Genomic DNA, 20,121 nt, shown 5'->3' with positions numbered 1-20,121 from the left:
ACACATGGACATCACCAGATGGTCAATATCGAAATCAGATTGATTATGTCCTTTGCAGCCAAAGATGGAGAAGCTCTATACAGTCAGTCAAAACAAGACCTGGAGCTGACTGTGGCTCAGATCATGAGCTTCTTGTTGCAAAATTTCGGCTTAAATTGAAGAACGTAGGGAAAACCACTAAACCATTCAGGTATGACCTAAATCATATCCCTTATGACTATACCGTGGAGGTGAGGAATAGATTTCAGGGATTAGACCTGATAGACAGAGTGCCTGAGGAACTATGGACGGAGGTCCGTAACATTGTTCAGGAGGCAGCAACTCAATCCATCCCAAAGAAAAAGAAATGTAAGAAAGCCAAGTGGCTGTCTGATGAGGCTTTACAAGTAGCTGAGGAAAGAAGGGAAGCGAAAAGCAAGGTAGAAAGGGGAAGATATATCCACCTGAATGCAGAGTTCCAGAGAATAGCAAGGAGAGACAACAAGGCCTTCTTAAATGAACAATGCAAAGAAATCGAGGAAAACAACAGAATGGGAAAGACTAGAGATCTCTTCAAGAAAATCAGAGAGATCAAGAGAACGTTTTGTGCAAAGACGGGCATGATAAAGGACAAAGAAGGCAGGGACCTAACAGAAGCAGATGAGATTAAGAAGAGGTGGCAAGAATACACAGAAGAACTATACAGGAAAGATCTGAATGTCCCTGATAGCCATGATAGTGCAGTCACTGAACTTGAGCCGGACATCCTCGAGAGTGAAGTCAAGTGGGCCTTAGGAAGCATTACTAACCACAAAGCTAGCGGAGATGACAGTATTCCAGCTGAGCTATTTAAAATCCTAAAAGATGATGCTGTTAAAGTGCTGCATTCAATATGCCAACACATTTGGAACACTCAAGAGTGGCCACAAGACTGGAAAAAAGGTCAGTTTACATTCCAATTCCAAAGAAGGGCAACGCCAAAGAGTGTTCAAACTACCGCACAGTTGTGCTCATTTCATATGCCAGCAAGGTGATGCTCAAAATCCTACAAGCTAGGCTTCAGCAGTGTGCGAACCGAGAACTACCGGAAGTACAAGCTGGGCTTCGAAGAGGCAGAGGAACTAGAGATCAAATCGCCAACGTTCGCTGGATCATTGCAGCGAGAAAGCATGGAGAAAGCAAGAGAATTCCAGAAAAACGTCTATTTTTGCTTCATTGACTATGCTAAAGCGTTTGATTGTGTGGATCACAACAAACTGTGGCAAATTCTCCCATCACTTTAAGTACCAGACCACCTTATCTGTCTCCTGAGAAACCTGTACGAGGGTCAAGAAGCAACAGTAAGAACCAGACATGGAACAACCGAGTGGTTCAAAATTGGGAAAGGAGTACGACAAGGCTGCATATTGTCACCCTGCTTATTTAACTTATATGCAGAGTACATCATGAGAAACGCTGGGTTGGATGAATCACAGGTTGGAATTAAGATTGCCGGGAGAATTATCAACAACCTCAGATATGCAGACGATACCACCCTAATGGCAGAAAGTGAAGAGGATCTAAAGAGCCTCTTGTTGAGGGTGAAAGAGGAGAGTGCAAAAGCTGGTTTGAAACTCAACAGTAAAAAAACGAAGATCATGGCATCTGGCCCCATCACTTCCTGGCATATAGAAGGGGAAGAAATGGAAGCAGTGACAGATTTTACTTTCTTGGGCTCCGAGATCACCGCAGACGGTGACTGTAGCCATGAAATTAAAAGACGCTTGCTCCTTGGGAGGAAAGCTATGGCAAACCTAGACAGCATAGTAAGAAGCAGAGACATCACCTTGCCGACAAAGGTCCGTCTAATCAAAGCTATGGTTTTCCCAGTAGTAATGTATGGCTGTGAGAGCTGGACTATAAGGAAGGCTGAGCGCCGAAGAATGGATGCTTTCGAACTGTGGTGCTGGAGAAGACTCTTACGAGTGCCCTGGACTGCAAGGAGGTCAAATCAGTCCATCCTAAAGGAAATCAACCCTGAGTGCTCATTGGAAGGACAGATACTGAAGCTGAAGCTGAAATATTTTGGCCACCTAATGCAAAGAGAAAACTCTCTGGAAAAGACCCTGATGCTGGGAAAGACTGAGGGCAAAAGGAGAAGGGGACGACAGAGGATGAGATGGCTAGATAGCATCACCGATGCAATGAATATGGACTTGAGCACGCTCCGGGAGAGAGCGCAGGACAGGAAGGCCTGGCGTGCTATGGTCCATGGGATCACGAAGAGTCGGACACGACTGAACGACTGTACAACAACAATATTATATGATACTGAAACATCTATAATTATGACAGTCAGGAAGGTCAAATATACTGCAGGGGTTGCTGGGGAAGAGGTATAAAGTATCTCCTTCATTTCCTCCTACTTCAGTTCCTGCCATCACCCAGTGCTCTGAGATTCTGCTTTTCACATAAGGATGTATAGTTGACATTAGTTGATAAAATAAACTGCTCCATTCACTTCTATGGCAGAAAACTACTTGCTGGATTGGAGTGGCTCAACAGCATTTCTAGATCAGTGGCTGGACAGAGTCAAACCATGCAGGTCTACTGGTCATGGACATTGTGGATGCTACTGTCAATTGGAAAACAAACAAACAAATGAAAAGGCTATATTAACATTGGACACATTGGATTCAGTCATAAGATCATATGTCCAGAGAAATGCCTGCCAAAAGTGACTTTCCTACCCCCATCCTCCCGACAGTCCCTCAAAAAGCCTCTCCCAAGGGCCAGGGGACCCTCCTGAGTGGGTTGGGTGTGATACTGGGGAGGAGAAGGAGGAATTGCTGAAAATTCCACTCATGAAAATTATTCATGAGTGGAATGCCCATGCCACTGCTCATCCCATGCAGCACGGTTCTCCAACCCTAGAGAGAAGCTTTTTGTTGGGGCTGCCCGGGTGATGAGGGGGCAGGGAAATCACTTTCTGCCCATGCACTTCCACATGCATTTCTCTGGATACAACCCTTTGTCTTCCTTTCATATATTAGCCTCATAAATTCCAATTGCACTATTTGTTGATGCTTTCATATAATCTTTTTATTCTTAAAGCATCTTAAGTCTTATTTTCCCCTACAACTGCAAAGTAAGTTTTCTTCACAGTTTTGTATGCCATACAATACCTTGTTTTTCTGTGGGCCTAAAGGATTCCTATTCAAGCTGTTGTCAGCTGTGATGTGACCAAAATCATCTGTCATGATTGAAAAAATCCTACTCTAGATTAATGTTATCAAGTGATCAATCTAGCCACTGCCTATCAAAGTTAAGAGTTTTGACCATTTGTGGAAAAGTGTAGCTAGTATTTCATCTTAAGTACGTCATGGGTATGATTGAAAATATTCCATATTGCACTATAATTGTAAGATATTTGCATTTGCTGTCACTCCTAGTCCTGTAAAACAAAGGCTATAACAGTGCTGTAATCTTAGCTATTCATCTGAGAAAGCCTATGGCAAAAGCCTCATAAGCCCCTGAGCACATGCAAGCTAATCACACCATTGTCCTTGTCAGTATTGCTATTCTTGCAAACCAGCAGGAGACCAAAACTGACAAGAATCCTGTGTTCCACTGGTGCTCTTCTAAATTGCAAAGCTCCAGTGACTGGAAAGAATGCTCCTGATAGTACAGAAGGATTCTATGACGTGCATGCAGACAATGCCTTTTTTCAATACCTCCAGTATTTAGGAGCACAGATTTGGGGAGTGGGGAGGCAAAGGAAAATCTGATGCTCCATAACCCAACTTTGGTGAACATCTTTTGCTGAAATGAGTGAATCATAAATATTGTGCTAAAATCCAGTATTATCAATATAAAGGATGCCTGTTTAGAAAAAGAACATTAGATGTCCAGAATATAATATTCCACATGAAGAATAAATCAAATAATTTGAATTCAGAAGACTAGATAATTTGATAGAATAAGCTCATCCAGTACAAAAGCCCTTAATAATGTATTGCGTATTCAGCTTTCTCAACTTTGTTAACATAGCAAATATGGCTCTGCTGTGTTGCTGCTGCTATGGAAATTTAGCAGATCAGCCTGTTTGTTTGTTTGTTTGTTTCATTTAAAGTATTTTTATTCCACTCCCTAGCCAAAAGGGCTCCCAGAGCAGCTTACATACAGTCAGTAAAACAAATCAATCGCTGCCCTCAGGCTTATTTATTTATTTTTATTTATTTAAAATATTTCTTGGCCACCTTTCAGGACAGAAGCCCTCCCAAGGTGGCTTACAACAATAAAATACATAAAAACAGTTAAAATATTAAAAGTAATGAAAACAATAAAAGCCAACAATTAAAACAACAATTAAAACCAACAATAAAACCAATAATGATGTTAACAGCAGCAACAGCAGCAGTCATATCAGTAGAAGCCCAAGGTAAAATAGTATGTTTTCAAGGGCTTCTTAAAAGTTTGCAATGATGGAGCATGGTGGACCTCTGATGGCAGCTTGTTCCAAAGGTGTGGGGCCACTGCAGAGAAGGCCCTCTCACCTGTGGTCACCTACCTGACTGCTCTCATGGGTGGGCACATGAGAAGGGCCTCTCTTTCTGATCTTAAAAGTGCGGGCAGGCTGATATGGATGTAGGCGGTCCTTCAAGTAACTTGGTCCCAAATCGTTTAAGGCTTTAAAGGACTAATCAGCACTTTGAATTGGGCTCGGAAACGCACCTGTAACCAGTGTATCTGGCGCAGTATAGGCGTTATATGATCGAATCGCCTCGCTCCCACCAATACTTGGGCGGCCACATTCTTCACAAGCTGGAGTTTCTGAACTGTCTTCAAAGGCAGCCCCTGATGCACAAGGAAAAAAAGATGGGGAGGGAAGAGGAAAACATTAAGTAGCCTTTCAGCAGAGTTGGTAGAATGGCCCTGCTTCCTCTCTCATCTATACAGCCTGCTGGAATGGCTGCTGCTGGTGACAATGGAGGAAGGAGGCACCTTCACAGAGGTGGTCATGCAGCAGGGCTGGTAGAGTGGCCCTGCTTCTACTCTGCTTTCCTTCTGTTACAACCTGCTGGAATAGCTTAGCCTTCCTAAATTGGTTTATTTGTCAGGTTCAATTAATTATGCTGCTTGGGATATGGTTTTGAAGTGATAAAGGTTAGAGATACATTCAAAAAATAAAGGAAAGCTATAGTTGTATGAAGTATTGATATTTATATTACAAAAGGGTTATCTTGTGGATAGGATATACACTTTGCATTTTCTTGCAAAAAAAAAAGGAGGACCGTTTGTCATACTTAACTATAACCTCCAACTTCACAAACCGAAGGTGAAACAATTTGCAGTTATTAAAAAATCTTTAAAAGTACTTCCTTTTCTTCCTGTTAGACTTTTTAAAGTTTGCACATTGATAAGGAGTATCTATTTAATGTTAGAAAAGCCAATAAGTATAATTATTGAGTATAATTAGAGTATAATTTCATGTTTTCTAAAATAACAAAAGGTCTTGTGACACCTTAAAGTCTAACAAATTTATTTTGGCATAAGAACATAAGAAGACCAATTGTGGATCAGACCAAGGTCCATCTAGTCCTGAATTCTGTTCACATAGTGGCCAGCCAGCTACCGATGGGAAACCCACAAGCAGGACATGAGTGCAACAGCACCCTCCCATCCATGTTCCCCAGCAACTGGTGTATATAGCCATACTGCCTCTGATACTGAAGGTAGCATATAGCCATCAGGACTAGTAGCCATTGATAGCCTTATCCTCCATGAGTTTGTCCAATCTCCTTTTAAAGCCATCCAAACTGGTAGCCATCACTACATCTTAGTGGAAGTGAATTCCATAGTTTAACTATGCTATATGAAGAAGTACTTCCTTTTATCTGTCCTGAATCTCCCACCATTCAGCTTCATGGGATGACCCGGGTTCTAGTATTTTGAGAGAGGGAGAAAAATGTTTCTCCACACCATGCATAATTTTGTACACCTCTACCATGTCTCCCCTTACCTTTTTTCTAAGCTAAACTCCCAGATGTTGTAACCGTTCCTCACAGAGGAGTTACTCCAGCCCCTTGATCATTTTAGCTGCCCTTTTCTGTCCTTTTTCCAACTCTGTAATATCCTTTTTTAGGTGCAGTGACCAGAACTATACACGGTATTGCAAGTAAGGTTGCACATAGATTTGTATAAGGCGAGTATGATCTTGGCAGTTTTATTTTTGGTTCCTTTCCTGAATCGGCCTATCATGAGCGGCACTCTGGGTTGACATTTTCATCGAGCTACCCACCACAACCTCAACATCTCTTTCTTGTTCAGTCACCACTAGTTCAAATCCCATCAGCATAGATGTGAAGTTGGGATTTTTTACTCCAATATGCATCACTTTACACTTGCTTACATAGAACCACATTTGCCATTTTTATGCCCATTCACCCAGTTTGGAGAGATCCTTTTGGTGTTCCTTGCAATCCCTTTCTGTTTTAACTACCCTAAATAATTAGGTGTTATCAGCAAAGTTGGCCACCTTTCTGCTTACTCCTAATTCCAGATCATTTATGAACAAATTGAAAAGTATTGGTCTTAATACAGATCCATGTTGGACCTCAGTGTTTACATCCCTCCATTGGGAGAATTTACCATTTATTCCTACTCTCAGCTTCTGTTCATTAACCAGTTAGTGATCCATAAGAGGACCTCTCCTCTTATTCCGTGACTTCTAAGTTTGCTCAGGAGTCTTTGTCGAGGGACTTTGTCAAAGCTTTTTGGATGTCCAAGTAAACAATGTCTACTGGATCACCCCGTCTACATGTTTATTCACACTCTCAAAGAACTCTAAAAGGTTCGCGAGGCATGACTTACCTTTGCAGAAGCCCTGTTGATATTTTTTTCAGCAGGGCTTGCCCTTATGTATGCTTACTAATTTATCCTTATGTATGCTTACTAATTTATCCTTATGTATGCTTACTAATTTATCCTTAATAATGCTTTCAACCAATTTACCCAGAACAGACATTAAGCTAACTGACCTGTAATTTCCCAGATCCTCCTGGATCCCTTTTTAAAAAAATGGTGTTACATTGGCCACTCTCCAGTCCTCTGGTACAGAGTCTGATCTTAGGGACATGTTACATATTTTAACATATTTCCCACCTTCCAGGTGAGATAGAATAAGCATGGACCAATGGAAGTAGGCTATATGGCTAAGAAATAAGCACTTTACTTGTTCTCTGCTTTATTTTGGTTGATTAACTAGCCTGATGTCCTTAACTGTGACCAGCGGCTGGTTACAACCACAAATTACAAACTGTGATTGTGTTAGTTTGGTTGGGAGTGATTGTTGGATGAGTGGAGTGTATGTGTTGAATGGTTGATTGTATATTTGAATGGTGGGTGGCTGTTGAGAGTGTGTGGGTATTTTTACAGTGGTAAGGATGTGCCTAGGAAACTCTGATACAGGGACCCATGGAGGGGGCACCACTATTCCAGTGACTTGGGGCAGAAGGAGATATGGCAGGAGGGAGGGGTTGGGACATCATAGTAGAATGGGTCACAGGTGTTTATACACTGTTCTCCTTCTACCCCCCTCCTCTAGCTCTCATGTACCTGGTAGTAGGGGTGTACGGATTCCCCACCATCTGTTCCAGTGGGCAATCCATGGGGGAGGGGAGGCAATCTGTTCCTCTCCCCCCCCCTCCGAATCCTCCAGAGCGGTTCCGCTCTGCTCGGATTCTGGGGGTGGGGGGACTGGCTTGGGGGCGCTTACCTTCCCTCCTGCCAGCCAAAGCTGTTTGCCTCCTCCCTGTCCCTGCCGATTGCCATGTCTTTAAAAAAAAAAAAAAGGCAATTGGGAGGATGTGCCCATAAACTTATAAGCAAATAGAGTAATGAATCTTGCGTATAAGTCTATGTGTCCATAGGCTTATATGCAAGATTCACGGTTCTATTTGCATATAAGTCTATGGGCACATCCTCCCAATAGCCATTTTTTAAAAAAGACATGGCAGTCAGCAGGGGCAGGGAGGAGGCGAACGGCTCTGGCTGACAAGAAGCAGCTGAGTGCCATTCCACCTCCAGTCCTCCTGGAGCGGAGGTAAGTGGTCCCAATCCGCTGCGGATTTCTGAGGCCTCATTTGATTCCAAAGAATCTGGCCTCATTTGAATCTGCAGCAGATTTCTCTGACAACCCTACCTGGTAGCTCTTCCACCATGCCGTCCTGTCTTGTGGTGCTGCTATTTAACGCCAGATCGGTCTGCAATAAGACTGCACTCATTCATGATTTAATCATGGATGAGAGGGCAGACGTGCTGTGTATTACTGAGACTTGGGTGGGTGAGCTGGGTGGAGTCAACCTGACTTAGCTCTGCCCACCTGGATACTCAGTCCAGGACCAACATAGGTTGGAGGGCCGGGGGGGGGGGAGTTGCCGTGGTTCATAGAACCTACATCTCTATCACCAGGAGACCACTCCACCTTGGAGTGGGCCTTGAGGGGTTGCACCTGGTGTTTGGCCATAGAGACAGATTGGGTGATGCTGCCCACCCCTCTGCTCAGTATCCTCCCTGACTGAGCTGGCAGAGGCAGTTGCAAGTGTGGTGTTGGAGGAACCCAGGACGGTGCGATGGTCCGCCCCAGGAGACTAATGGAATCCAATGGATTTCTGAATGCTCTTGGGGATTTTCCAGTGGAGAGAGCTTGTGATCCAGCTGAGGCCCTAGCCTCACTGTGGAACAGTGAGATGCAGAGGGCCGTCGACTTGATTGCACCTGAGAGCCCTCTCCAGCACTGTGGAGCCCGTTCTCCTCCCTGGTATACTGAGGAGCTGCGGTCAATGAAACAGGCTGGACGTCGGCTAGAGCACAAATGGCGCAAGACTTGAAGTGAAGATGACCAAGCACGCTCTAGAGTGCATAATCGTGCCTACTGCATGGCAGTGTGGGCAGGAAAGAAGGTTTATTTTGCTGCCTCCGTTGCATCCTCAAGTAGCCATCCAGCGGAGCTCATCTGGGTGGTCCGGCAGTTGTTAACATCTTCCCCAGTAAATGGGGCCATGGCCCCGTCAAGGACCTGCTGTGACCTTTTTGCATCGCACTTTGAGGACAAAATCGCTTGTCTCCGTAGTAAACTTGATGCTACTGTTTGTGCAGTACCAGTCGAGGTGTCTGATACCACCATCTGCCCAATTTTCTGGGATCGGTTCCAGTTGTTACAGCCTGATGATGTGGACAAGATGTTTGCAATAATGCGACCGACCACATGCCCTTTTGATCCCTATCCCTCCTGGCTAATAAAAGCTAGCCGAGGGGATATGACTGGGTGGGTCCAGGGAGTGATAAATGCTTCCCTATGGGAAGGGATGTTCCTTGCTGTCCTTAAGGAGGCAGTAGTGTGGCTGCTCCTGAAGAAGCCCACTCTGGACCCAACGGTATTGGACAACTACCGCCCAGTCACAAATACCCCTTTTCTAGGGAAGGTACTTGAGAGGGTCGTGGTGGGCCAACTGCAGGCCCTCTTGGGGGATACTGATTATCTAGATCCATTTTAATCTGGGTTTCGTCCTGGTTACGGCACTGAATCAGCCTTGGTCACCCTGATGGATGACCTTTATTGAGAGAAGGACAAGGGGAATGCAACCCTGTTAATTCTGCTCGATCTCTCATCGGCTTTTGATACCATCGACCATGGATCCTCCTGGATCGACTCCATGGGAAGGGTATTGGAGGCACTGTGTTACAGTAGTTCCGGTCCTGCCTATGGGGCCAGTTTCAGAGAGTAACATTGGGTGACTATTCCTCAACCCCTTGGCAATTGAGCTATGGGGTGCCGCAGGGTACCATCTTGTCCCTGATGTTGTTTAACATCTACATGAAGCTCCTGGGAGCGGTCATTAGGGGATTTGGAGCTAGATGCCATCAGTATGCTGATGACACGCAGCTCTATCTCCCTGTGGCATCTGAATCAGGAGAGGCTGTGCAAATCCTGAATCAGTGCCTAGACTCAGTAATGGGCTAGATGAAGGCCAATAAATTGAAGCTGAATCCTGGCAAGATGGAAGCCCTGTGGGTGAGTGGTTCCTGGGCCCGGGAGATAGGCTCATTGCCTGTTCTGGATGGGGTTGCACTCACTCTGAAAGATCAGCTCCATAGTCTGGGGGTACTCCTAGATCCATCATTGTTGCTGGAGGCCCAAGGGGTTGTGGCGGCTCAGAGTGCCTTTTACCAGCTTCGGCTGGTTCACCAGCTACGGCCTCTCCTGGACTGGGATAGCTTGACCACGGTGGTACAGGCATTAGTAACCTCAAGACTGGATTACTGCAATGCTCTCTATGTGGGGCTGCCCTTAAGTCTGGTCCGGAAGCTGGAGCTAATGCAGAATGCACCCTGGCTGCTGTTGGGAGCTGAGGGAACTTGACTGGCTGCCTATTTGCTACCAGGCCAGGTTTAAGGTATTAATACTAGTGTACAAAGCCCTAAACAACTTGGGACCAGGATACCTGAGAGAGCACCTCCCTCTTTACCAACCTGCCCAGTCACTGGTGGTTCCACATGGATCTTCTGGCCCGGTTGGAGTCCACCAGGAAAAGAGCCTTCAGTGTGGTGGCCCCCTTCCTGTGGAATACCCTGCCTTTAGAGGTCAGACAGGTGCCAACATTGTGTTCTTTCCGGTGCCTCCTGAAGATGTCGTTATTTCAAGAGGCTTTCCTTGCATGATCAGCCGTGGTTTGTTAAATTCCACTTTATTGGGGTTTGTCTTTTAAAAAATGCTTTAACTCTTTTAACCTGCTGTTTTATTCTTTTACTGTGTTGTTCAACGCTCCAAAATCTTCTGATGTGGAGTGGTATATAAATATTGTAAATAAATAAATATTTTGTCAGAAGATAGCAATTTCACATTTGAGATCTTTAAAAACTCTAGGATTGATACCATCTGGGCCTGGTGATTTATTAACTTCCAATTTGGTTGAGAACTTCATCTTTTGTCACCACTATTTGCCTCAGTTCCTCAGACTCACTTCCTGAAAGCATCAGTTCAGGTACAGGTATCTGTCCTACGTCTTCTGCAGTGAAGACAGATGAAAATTATTCATTCAGCTTCTCCAGAATCTTCTTATCCTCCTTTAACTCCATTTTCATCGAACAATCAAACTGCCTCCCTGGCTGGTTTCCTGTATCTGATATATTTTGTGAATACTTTATTGTTGGCCTTGATGTTGTTAGTGATATGCACCTCAAAATGCTTTTTTTGCATTTCCTGTTGTCTGCTTGCATCTCCTTTGTGGAAATTTGTTCTGGCTTTTGTTCTCCTCCTTTGGGCATGGCTTCCATTTTCTGAAGTAAGCCTTCTTTTCTCTAATAGCTTCCTTGACACTGCTTGTTAACAATGCTGGTAACCTGCTGGCTTGGGGCTACATTTCCTAATCTGTGGTATAAGCTTTCATGGACACTGTCCACTTCATCAGATGCATGAAGCATTAACGTCAAATTGGCAGATTTAGATACACATGCTGGAGGGTGAGGGATATAAACTGTCTTGTCAGAGGGACATGCAATGCAAAACATACAGACGGTGATGATTACCTTAATGGTTGACATTCACAAAACATTGTTGGGTGATAAAACAAACATTACAGTGGTGAGCCAATTAACATATATAGTGTGATAAATAAATCTCTTGATGAATTGTACTTCAACAATTTCACATTGATATCTGTTTTTGAAATTTCTTGGTTAAAAAAATGACTGCCTTTATGTCATCCGAACATTATCATTGTGTCCATCTATTCTTTTTCCTAGTGACTGGCCTGTTAGGCCTGTAGAATGCGGTAAGGCATTGCTGGCAAATGATGGCATATATCACATTGAAAGATGAGCAGTTATATGAACTCCTAATGTTGTGGATGGAATTATTAGGTCCTGTAATTGTGTTGCCATAGGGTCTGGTTCCTGTGTCTGTATTTCTGTTGTGAGGTATGTTGTTGTTGGTGAGCATCCTCTTTAGGTTCAGTGTCTGTGTGCAAACAACCCTAGGCCTGTGAGAGGGAAGTGTCATTGTCCAGAATGGATTGTAGATCAGTGATGATACGTTTGAGTGGTCTTATCTGGGAACTATAGGTGAGAACAAGTGGTGTTCTGTAGTTTTCTCTTCTGGGTCTAGATTATTCCTGGGTACCAGCCTGCCCTTGTTTTGTTTTTTCACTTTGTTGGGTGGATATTTTAGTCTGATAAATGCCTCATTTTGATCCTTAAACTGTGAGACCCTATCTGATGAGTCTGAGCAGATGGCAGCTGTATCATATGGCTTGGCTGAAGACAATGTATTTTGTGATGTTTTCTGGGTAGAAGCTGGAAACATGTAGGTATGGCAGCAGTTTGCAGGTTCCCAATATAGGGTTGAGTTTTTGTTACGAACAGTATGGAGTTGTACTGTTGTATCTAGAAAAGTGAACTTGTTGCATGGATTGTTTTAGGCTCAGGTGGGGTTAAAGCCCTGGTGGAACCTGTTCATGGGTCCAGATAATAAAGATGTCACTAATGAATTTCAGGTAGGGAAGAGGCTTTTAGGGACAGGAGCTGAGAAAGCATTGTTCCAAGTCAGCAATGGAGATGTTGGCATGCTCTGAGGCCACGCGAGTACACATGGCAGTACCATTGATCTGAAAATACATGTTCTTTTCAGAAGTGCACCCTTAACTTCTGTGGGAGCCCCCTTCATTACTGTTTTTAGAAGGCTACAGTGAGGAGCATGGAACCAGTGGTGTTGCTTGTGGGTTTCATTAAGAACCAGAGTCGCCCCATAATTTGAGCACTGGAGAAATGTTAATGAGTAAAATCCAGTGGATTAGTACTTTTTATAATATTTTGTGTCTATTGCTTTAAAATACTGCAGTGGTGCCCAGTTGCTGACAGAAAAGGTTTTATATACCTTGTACTAGTGTGTTCTGTAAGAAAAGTGAAACTAAGGGTGTTTCCTGATGGAGGGCTCCTAGTAATAACAATCAGAAGGCATTGCGTAAGTGTTCCATTTTTTTTTTTTGCCCTTACAAGATTTTCTTTATTAAGGAAAAAGACAGAAAAAGCAGTAAGAAAACCCAGGAGTGTCATGAGTAAAAGACAAGGATGTCTGCATGTTCCCCAAACTTCCATGTATGAGGCAGAGCAGTGGTGCCATAAAAGCCTTATCAGGGAACATCCTTATCCAAATATGTTCTTGTGAAACAGCTTGTGCAACCTCTTGCACAAGTAGAAGTATGAGAGCTGCTATAGAACCTTTCTATTCTAGCACTGCACAAACTCTTTAAGCATTCACAAAACAGTGGTAGTGACAATTTTCTTTATTCCAACAGTTCTTTAGATCCAGTCTCCTGTCTTCAGATGATAGTATGACCTTAGATTCTCATTCAGGTTTGGCTGAATATATTGGAGTTGAGTTGTATTCAGAGGAAAAAATGAATTTAACGTTCGTTTGCTTAGGTGATCGTAATTCTTTAGCACTGTGATGTAACAGTGGCAGTAGTACACTTTTCAAAATTATGCAGTTTGTCTTTTTCAGGGCAAGAACTGAGAAACTTCTCACTCGGTTGTGCAATGGAAAATGAGAATAATGGTAATGCCTTTTCCAGAGAGGGGCTTCTGCTTAGAATGGGCCTCAATGATAACAAGGCTGGAATGCAAGGGCTGGATAAAGAGAAGATCAACAAAATCATAATGGAAGCCTCCAAGGTTTGTTTGTATAAGCTTTCACAAATGCTTTAGCTATTTATAGGTATTGATTGCACTCAGTAAAGAGTACAGGGATTTTGCCAGTATGATTTCATTGTTCAGTGTAGAAGGCAAGGTATGCTAATCATTAAGAGTGCAATCCTATGCATGTTTAGACAGAAATGTTCCACAGCTCCCAGCACTCCCCAGCAGCATGGTTGGCTGGGCCATACCAGGAGTTGTAGGACTTCTTTCTGTCTAAACATGCATAGGATTGCACTTAAATCCATAAAGTGACTAGTGTGGTGTCTCCAGTATAAGAGCTGAGGAGGATCCTTGATTAGGGTTAGAGGATGTGCATCCATCGCATTTTCTACTCCCGATTAGGTCTCAGACTGAAGGGAAGTAAGCGGTTCCTTTCAGCCAGTGATATTCCCAGCCCCAGTCTAGGAGTGCACGAAAGCCACTTACCTGGTCTCGCAGCTTTTCACGGTGGGGGGGAGGCGCTTTGCTGCTCTCCCCCCGAAGTTCAGGCCGGGGGGGGAGGCTTCCCGCCTCGCCTGGCCAAAATTCAGGCCGGGGGGGGAGGCTTCCCGCCTCGCCCGGCTGAAATTCAGGCCGGGGAGGAGGCGCCTCGCCCGGCCGCGAAATAAAAAGTTAAAAAAACAAAACGCCCCCGTGATAGGCTACGTGACGATTAACGTAGCCTATCACGGCTAGATCTGCAAAGTCAGCCGTGATAGGCTATGTAAATCGTCACGTAGCCTATCATGGGTGACTTTGCAAATCTAGCCATGATAGGCTACGTTAATCGTCACGTAGCCTATCACAGGGGTGTGGTTTTTTTTTTTAGTTTTATTGGAATGGCGGCGGTGGCAGCCGGTCAAAAGATTGGCTGCCGCCCCCGCCCCTGACAAAGACCCGACGAACCGCCGCCGGGACCCGCCGCCGGGAGGGACATTTGGGAAAGGTAAGTCCCGTCCTGGGGGGGTGCGGAGAATTTCACCCTGAAACTTCTTCGGGGGGCCGAACACGTTGGCGCTCGGCCCCCCGAAGTTTCAGGGAGAAATTCTCCGCCAACCCTACCCCAGTCAGATAAGGGCTTGTGCTACTACAATGCCCTCTATTGCCAGGAATGTTGTCTGGCAGCATGAAGTTGCTACACCTGTACAACCAGCAACTCATTGGGGGAGGGATATTCTGGCCCCCTCCGCACATGAATGTTTTTACTCCAAATCTAGGGCCACTTCTACCCACCATGCCCATTTAGGTACTGTGAAAGTCTGCATGTGGACTAATATAGGGTGGATATATTGTAAGTTAGTGATATCCCGAAGGGTACTGCTAGTCATGAAAAGTAAACGCTGACTACACACTGGCTTATAATTTATAAAACAATTATGTAATTTAAAACATTGGTGCCTGACTTCACTTGTTTTTTTTTCTTTCCTCCTCATCCCTTTTTTGTCAAGTGTATTAGATTGTAAGCTCGCAGGCAGGGACTGTCATCTTTTAATTTCTGTACAGTGCACAGCAAATTGTAGGTACTTATAAAATCATCTTCATCATCTAGCTCCACTTGGAATCAATGGGACATTTCACATTAAAAAAATGGTTTTAGAATTGCAGCCTTCTGTGCAAATCCTAAATATTGGTGCATATCTACTTGCAATGTTGCAGCACCTATCAATTGTTGTGTTTGGTAATGTTGCACTAGTGCAATTTTTTAATTCTTTATTGGTAGCACTTTACCCTGTCTTTCTTACAGTGGCATGAAATGACTTACTAAAACATATTGCCATCTTTATGCAAATAAACCTTTTTTTCTTGTATATTAATGAATATTTTGACACAGTCTTGTGCTAATGTTTGATGTATCTTCATGTGGTCTTCTTTCAGTGACTGTGCTGCCACCTTCATTTTCTGCTTTTTGAGCATATATGGGGGCGGGGGGAATGGAACTAAACCCTAAGTGTTATCATGCCAGCTCTTAACGTGGCATATATTAAGGCACTAAAGGCACAATCCTATGCCTAGGGAATTCTAGGAGTTGTAGGACTTATTTCTGTCTAAATCCATATTTAGACAGAAATAAGTCCTACAACTCCTAGAATTCCCCAGGCATCATGGCTTGCTGGTGGATGCTGGGAGTTCTAGGACTTATTTTTGTCTAAATATGCATAGGATTGTGCCTTTTGTGCCCTAATATATGCCACCCTAACAGCTGGTATGACAACACTTGGGGTTTAATTCAATTTTTTCAATTTTTTCCCCTGTATATGCTTTTCAAATGCTCTTTATCTTAAAAATAATTACATCAATCTGCACTGTGCTAAATAAGGCTAATAATCAATGTTAAGTAATATTAATTTCTTTGGCAGGGTTCTAAATTTTATGAAAATGAACTTAAGAAAGATCAACAAGTTAACAAACGAATTGAAAAAATGCTGAAACTAAAAAATAAAATCACAGACCAACAAATTATGAAAGCACAATTAAAGGTAATATGCAACTTGTCCTGGGAAGGATACAAAGGATACAAAGGTTCCTCCAGTTATATATAAATGTGAATAATTTTGTTTTGGTTTTTGAAAGCATCTGTATAAGTCATGCCTTAGTACATGACTACACTATTCCTCAGACAGCCCATGATAGTGTCATGTATAAACATGCTTTTAAGATAACTTTTGACAAAGAGTTTGCCATTTAAGTAAAAAAAAAAAAAGCCAGTTTGCTTCATGCCTCTCTCAGTCTTATCAATCGCTTGCATAAACTCCAGGAGCATACCTTCTGGAGTGCCTCAACTGGTTTTTCTAGGTCTTCTGACCTTCAGCTTTAATGTCCCTGGAAGCTATTGAAGCTATTGTTCTTGAATTTCTTGTTCTTATGGGAGTGGGAATGAAAGTCAGTACATACTTGCCCTGATAAACCTCACTGCCTAGGCTGAATAAAATCCTGTAAATATCAGTGATTTTTACTGATCACTGATATTTCTCTTGTTAATTTTATTTATTGTATAGTGCTTTCTTTTGAGAGCACTTTAAAATGTAATTAAGATAACAATTTGTCACCTGAGTAGTGAAAACAGAATAGAGAATAGAATTCTGTGGGAGAGAATTTGGAATGTCTGTTTTTGTTCTCCTTACTTCAATTGCTATTATTTTCTGTGGTTATATTCATGGTCTTATACCCATATCCACATTGTTGATTTTTAAATATATGTACTTTTTAGTCAACAAGTACATATCTGTCGGGGTGGAAACTGAGCCCATAGAGCCCCAGAGCAGTTCTGATTCTGAGGAAGAGCAACAACCCATGGGAGAGGAGCTCGCTCATCTCTCACAGGCACAGCGGCATGGAGAGATTCCTCCTGCCTGCAGTCCTGAGAGAGATAGTGACCCTGGCAGTGAGAGAGTGGGGGAGGGGGTTTTGCTGGACGCTCGACACATACGCAGGGAGTGGCGCCAGATGGAGGGTGCCGAGAGGAGGTCCTCTGCTCTCTTGGCGCTAAAACAACAGTCGTGTCCCGAAGACCCAAGGGTAAGAGGGAAGACCTCTCCATAGCCCATAAGTTCAGAGTCTTCCCTCCCTTCTCCTTCAAACGGGGACCAACTGCCTTACCCAGAGCTTAGGCTACTCTGCAAACTACCCCAGTGCAGTTCCTTGCTTAGTTGCTGGTGATTAGCATCTGAAAGAGTCATTAAGTTGTAAAAGGAATAAAGCCTTGGAAAGAATCCTTTTCGTCTGTGTTTTGAGTTGACTATTGGAGGGGACTGTAAGAGGCAGTTAGGGCGCTCCTGACAATATCAACAAGTAGACAATGTTTATTTATTTACCACATTTATATACTCCTCCACATCTAGACAGATTCCAGACTGGAGAACAATAAAAGATAAGGATTAAACACCATATTAAGACTTTTGTTTTTAAAACAGAGTACCAATAAAAACCATGGGTGGTCAATCAAGGAAGCCTTCTTGAAAGAAAGATGTTTTCAGGAAGTGCCGCAAACAACACAATGTTGTTGCCTGCCTGACCTCCAGAGGCAGGGAGTTCTACAGAAAGGGAGCCACCACACTGAAGGCTCTTCTCCAGGTAGACTCCAGTTGGGTCATAGGTCCATACGGAACCACGATATCCAGTCCCCCCAAACTCCATGATATTCAAAGCCCGCTGTGTTAGAATCACAGAATAGTAGGGTTGGAAGGGGCCTACAAGACCATCGAGTCCACGCCCCCTGCTCAATGCAGGAATCCAAGTCAAAGCATCCCTGACAAGTGGCTGTCCCACTTCGTCTTGAATGCCTCCAGTGTGGGAGAGCCCACTACCTCCCTAGGTAGTTGGTTCCATTGTCATATTGCTCTGACAGTCAGGAAGTTTTTCCTGATGTTCAGCCAGAATCTCGTTTCCTGTAACTTGAGCCCATTATTCCATGTCCTGCACTCTGGGATGATGGAGAAGAGATCCTAGCTGTCCTCTCTGTGACAACCTTTCAAGTACTTGAAGAGCGCTATCATATCTCCCCTCAGTCTTCTCTTCTCAAGGCTAAACATGCCCAGTTCTTTCAGTCTCTCCTCATAGTGCTGTTAGGCTACACTGCTGTTTTTCCTGATAGTAGCCTGCACACAAGGATGCAAATATGTGGAAGTGTTGGGGAAGAACAAGTGGTGAAGCACCTGCTTCTGATGAATTACATGGTATGTCAGAACACACCTTGCACAGTAACTGCTTGGTGGCAACTAGTTAAGTTTATAACAGAGTTTTATGGGAGTTACTCTGAGCCCTTCCTTCCCCACACAGTGCAGGATTGCAGCCATTATCTTTAGTTCTCACCAAGTTAAATTAGTTAATCATACCACAACTGTGGTATTTATTTGTACCACTTTCTCATGTCACAACAAACAAACATTACTATATAGGCCATTTGAGATTAAATTCACTTGGTGGTTGCTTCATGTAACAAGCCTCAGTAATTTGGGATATTGATTAGATGCTGCTATGCTGTTTATTCCTCTCAGCTGCAAACTGAATGCATTGAAATTATGTTGGGGAAATAATGTAGTAGGGCCCAATCTGCCTTTACACTATTTGGTGGGTTTTTGTTGTTGTTGTTAAACACTCTTAAGATACCCTCTTAAGTGCTATCACTATTTCTATAGTCTTGGCTAAATTTTTAGTAAGATTCACAGTGTGCCGAGAAAAACTGCTCTGTCTTTATACAGTTTTGTACATTTATTTATGCACAGATGGATAAGCTTGCAATGGAATTGGATCAAAGCCGTGATCTTAGCTGTACTATTGTACATATTGATATGGATGCCTTTTATGCTGCTGTAGAAATGAGAGACAATCCTGAATTGAAAGACAAGCCCATAGCAGTGGGATCATTGAGTATGTTGGTAAGGTGGAAAATAACACGTGCTACAAAAAACCAGAAACATAAGTAACCATGATATTTCATTTAGAAGAATATGTGTCAGATTTCTAGAAGTTTCCAAGTACCTTATTTCTTAAGTTGTGTAGGTAAACAGAGATTCAGATCAAACCATTAATTCAGAGTAGGAAACTATATTTATTTTTTATTACATTTATATCCTGTCTTTCTCCAGTGAGCTCAAGGCAGCATACATAGTTCTGACCCCTCCCCCCCTCCACTTTATCCTCACAACAACACTTGGGGTAAGGTAGACTGAAAGATATACTCCTGTCCCTGTAATAAACCTACTGACAACTATTACTGACAATTTCCATTTATGAACCTTGGCTATACTTGCATACAGCTCTTGGTTTGCATTCCCATCCATGTTTCATGGTAGCCCTTTTCAGCATTTGTGACTTATCAAGAGATGTTTCAGATAGTTAAACCCTCGTGATAGAACAGTTACTATTGAGAAACATGCTTTAAATTGCCTTAACCCATACTTGTTGTTGTTGTTGTTGTTGTTCAGTCGTTCAGTCGTGTCCGACTCTTCGTGACCCCATGGACCATAGCACGCCAGGCCTTCCTGTCCTGTGCTCTCTCCCGGAGCGTGCTCAAGTTAACCCATACTTACCTTTGTCCAATTATAAGTTTAATACTCTTCTGGGATCTCTGTATTGTTTCCTCCAACTTCAGGTCAAGAAGATCAACAGCACTGAAAATTCCTTGGTTCTATTTCACAACAAAATGACCTGCTTCAAACTTTTTATAGATTTTTTTTAAAATTTCATTTCTATACTGCCCAATAGCCGAAGCTCTCTGGACGGTTCACAAAAATTAGATATCTGGATGATCAGCTTTAATCATTTTCTCAATCTGCCATGATAATGTATCATAGATAATTCATGCTGTACATTCATGGAAGACTGGAAGAAGACTTTGCATTGTCTGAAGCTGACCTTCCTAGTCACTTTCCCTGTCAGAAGCAGTTAGATTTTTCAGAAGCCCATCAAGACTGAGAAGATGATCCTAGT

The 20,121-nt window shown here is 43.2% G+C and overlaps 1 protein-coding gene across 8 annotated transcripts in view; it reads left to right on the top strand.

Moving 5' to 3' along the window:
• POLK (DNA polymerase kappa) overlaps positions 1 to 20,121 on the top strand; it is a 107,084-nt gene that overhangs the window by 48,414 nt on the left and 38,549 nt on the right. For all 8 annotated transcript variants that reach the window (XM_084833444.1, XM_084833442.1, XM_084833446.1 and 5 more), the window contains exons 2-4: positions 13,520 to 13,689; positions 16,050 to 16,169; positions 18,915 to 19,067. In XM_084833444.1, the coding sequence (XP_084689570.1) occupies positions 13,555 to 13,689; positions 16,050 to 16,169; positions 18,915 to 19,067 (408 nt within the window). In that variant the 5' untranslated portion in view covers positions 13,520 to 13,554. The remainder of the gene's footprint in view (positions 1 to 13,519; positions 13,690 to 16,049; positions 16,170 to 18,914; positions 19,068 to 20,121) is intronic.

This window comes from Heloderma suspectum, chromosome 2 (genome assembly GCF_057233095.1).
Source record: "Heloderma suspectum isolate Gila_16-S chromosome 2, 16-S_ref, whole genome shotgun sequence".
Classification (NCBI taxonomy): domain Eukaryota; kingdom Metazoa; phylum Chordata; class Lepidosauria; order Squamata; family Helodermatidae; genus Heloderma; species Heloderma suspectum.
This window is presented reverse-complemented; position numbering and strand designations above follow the sequence as displayed.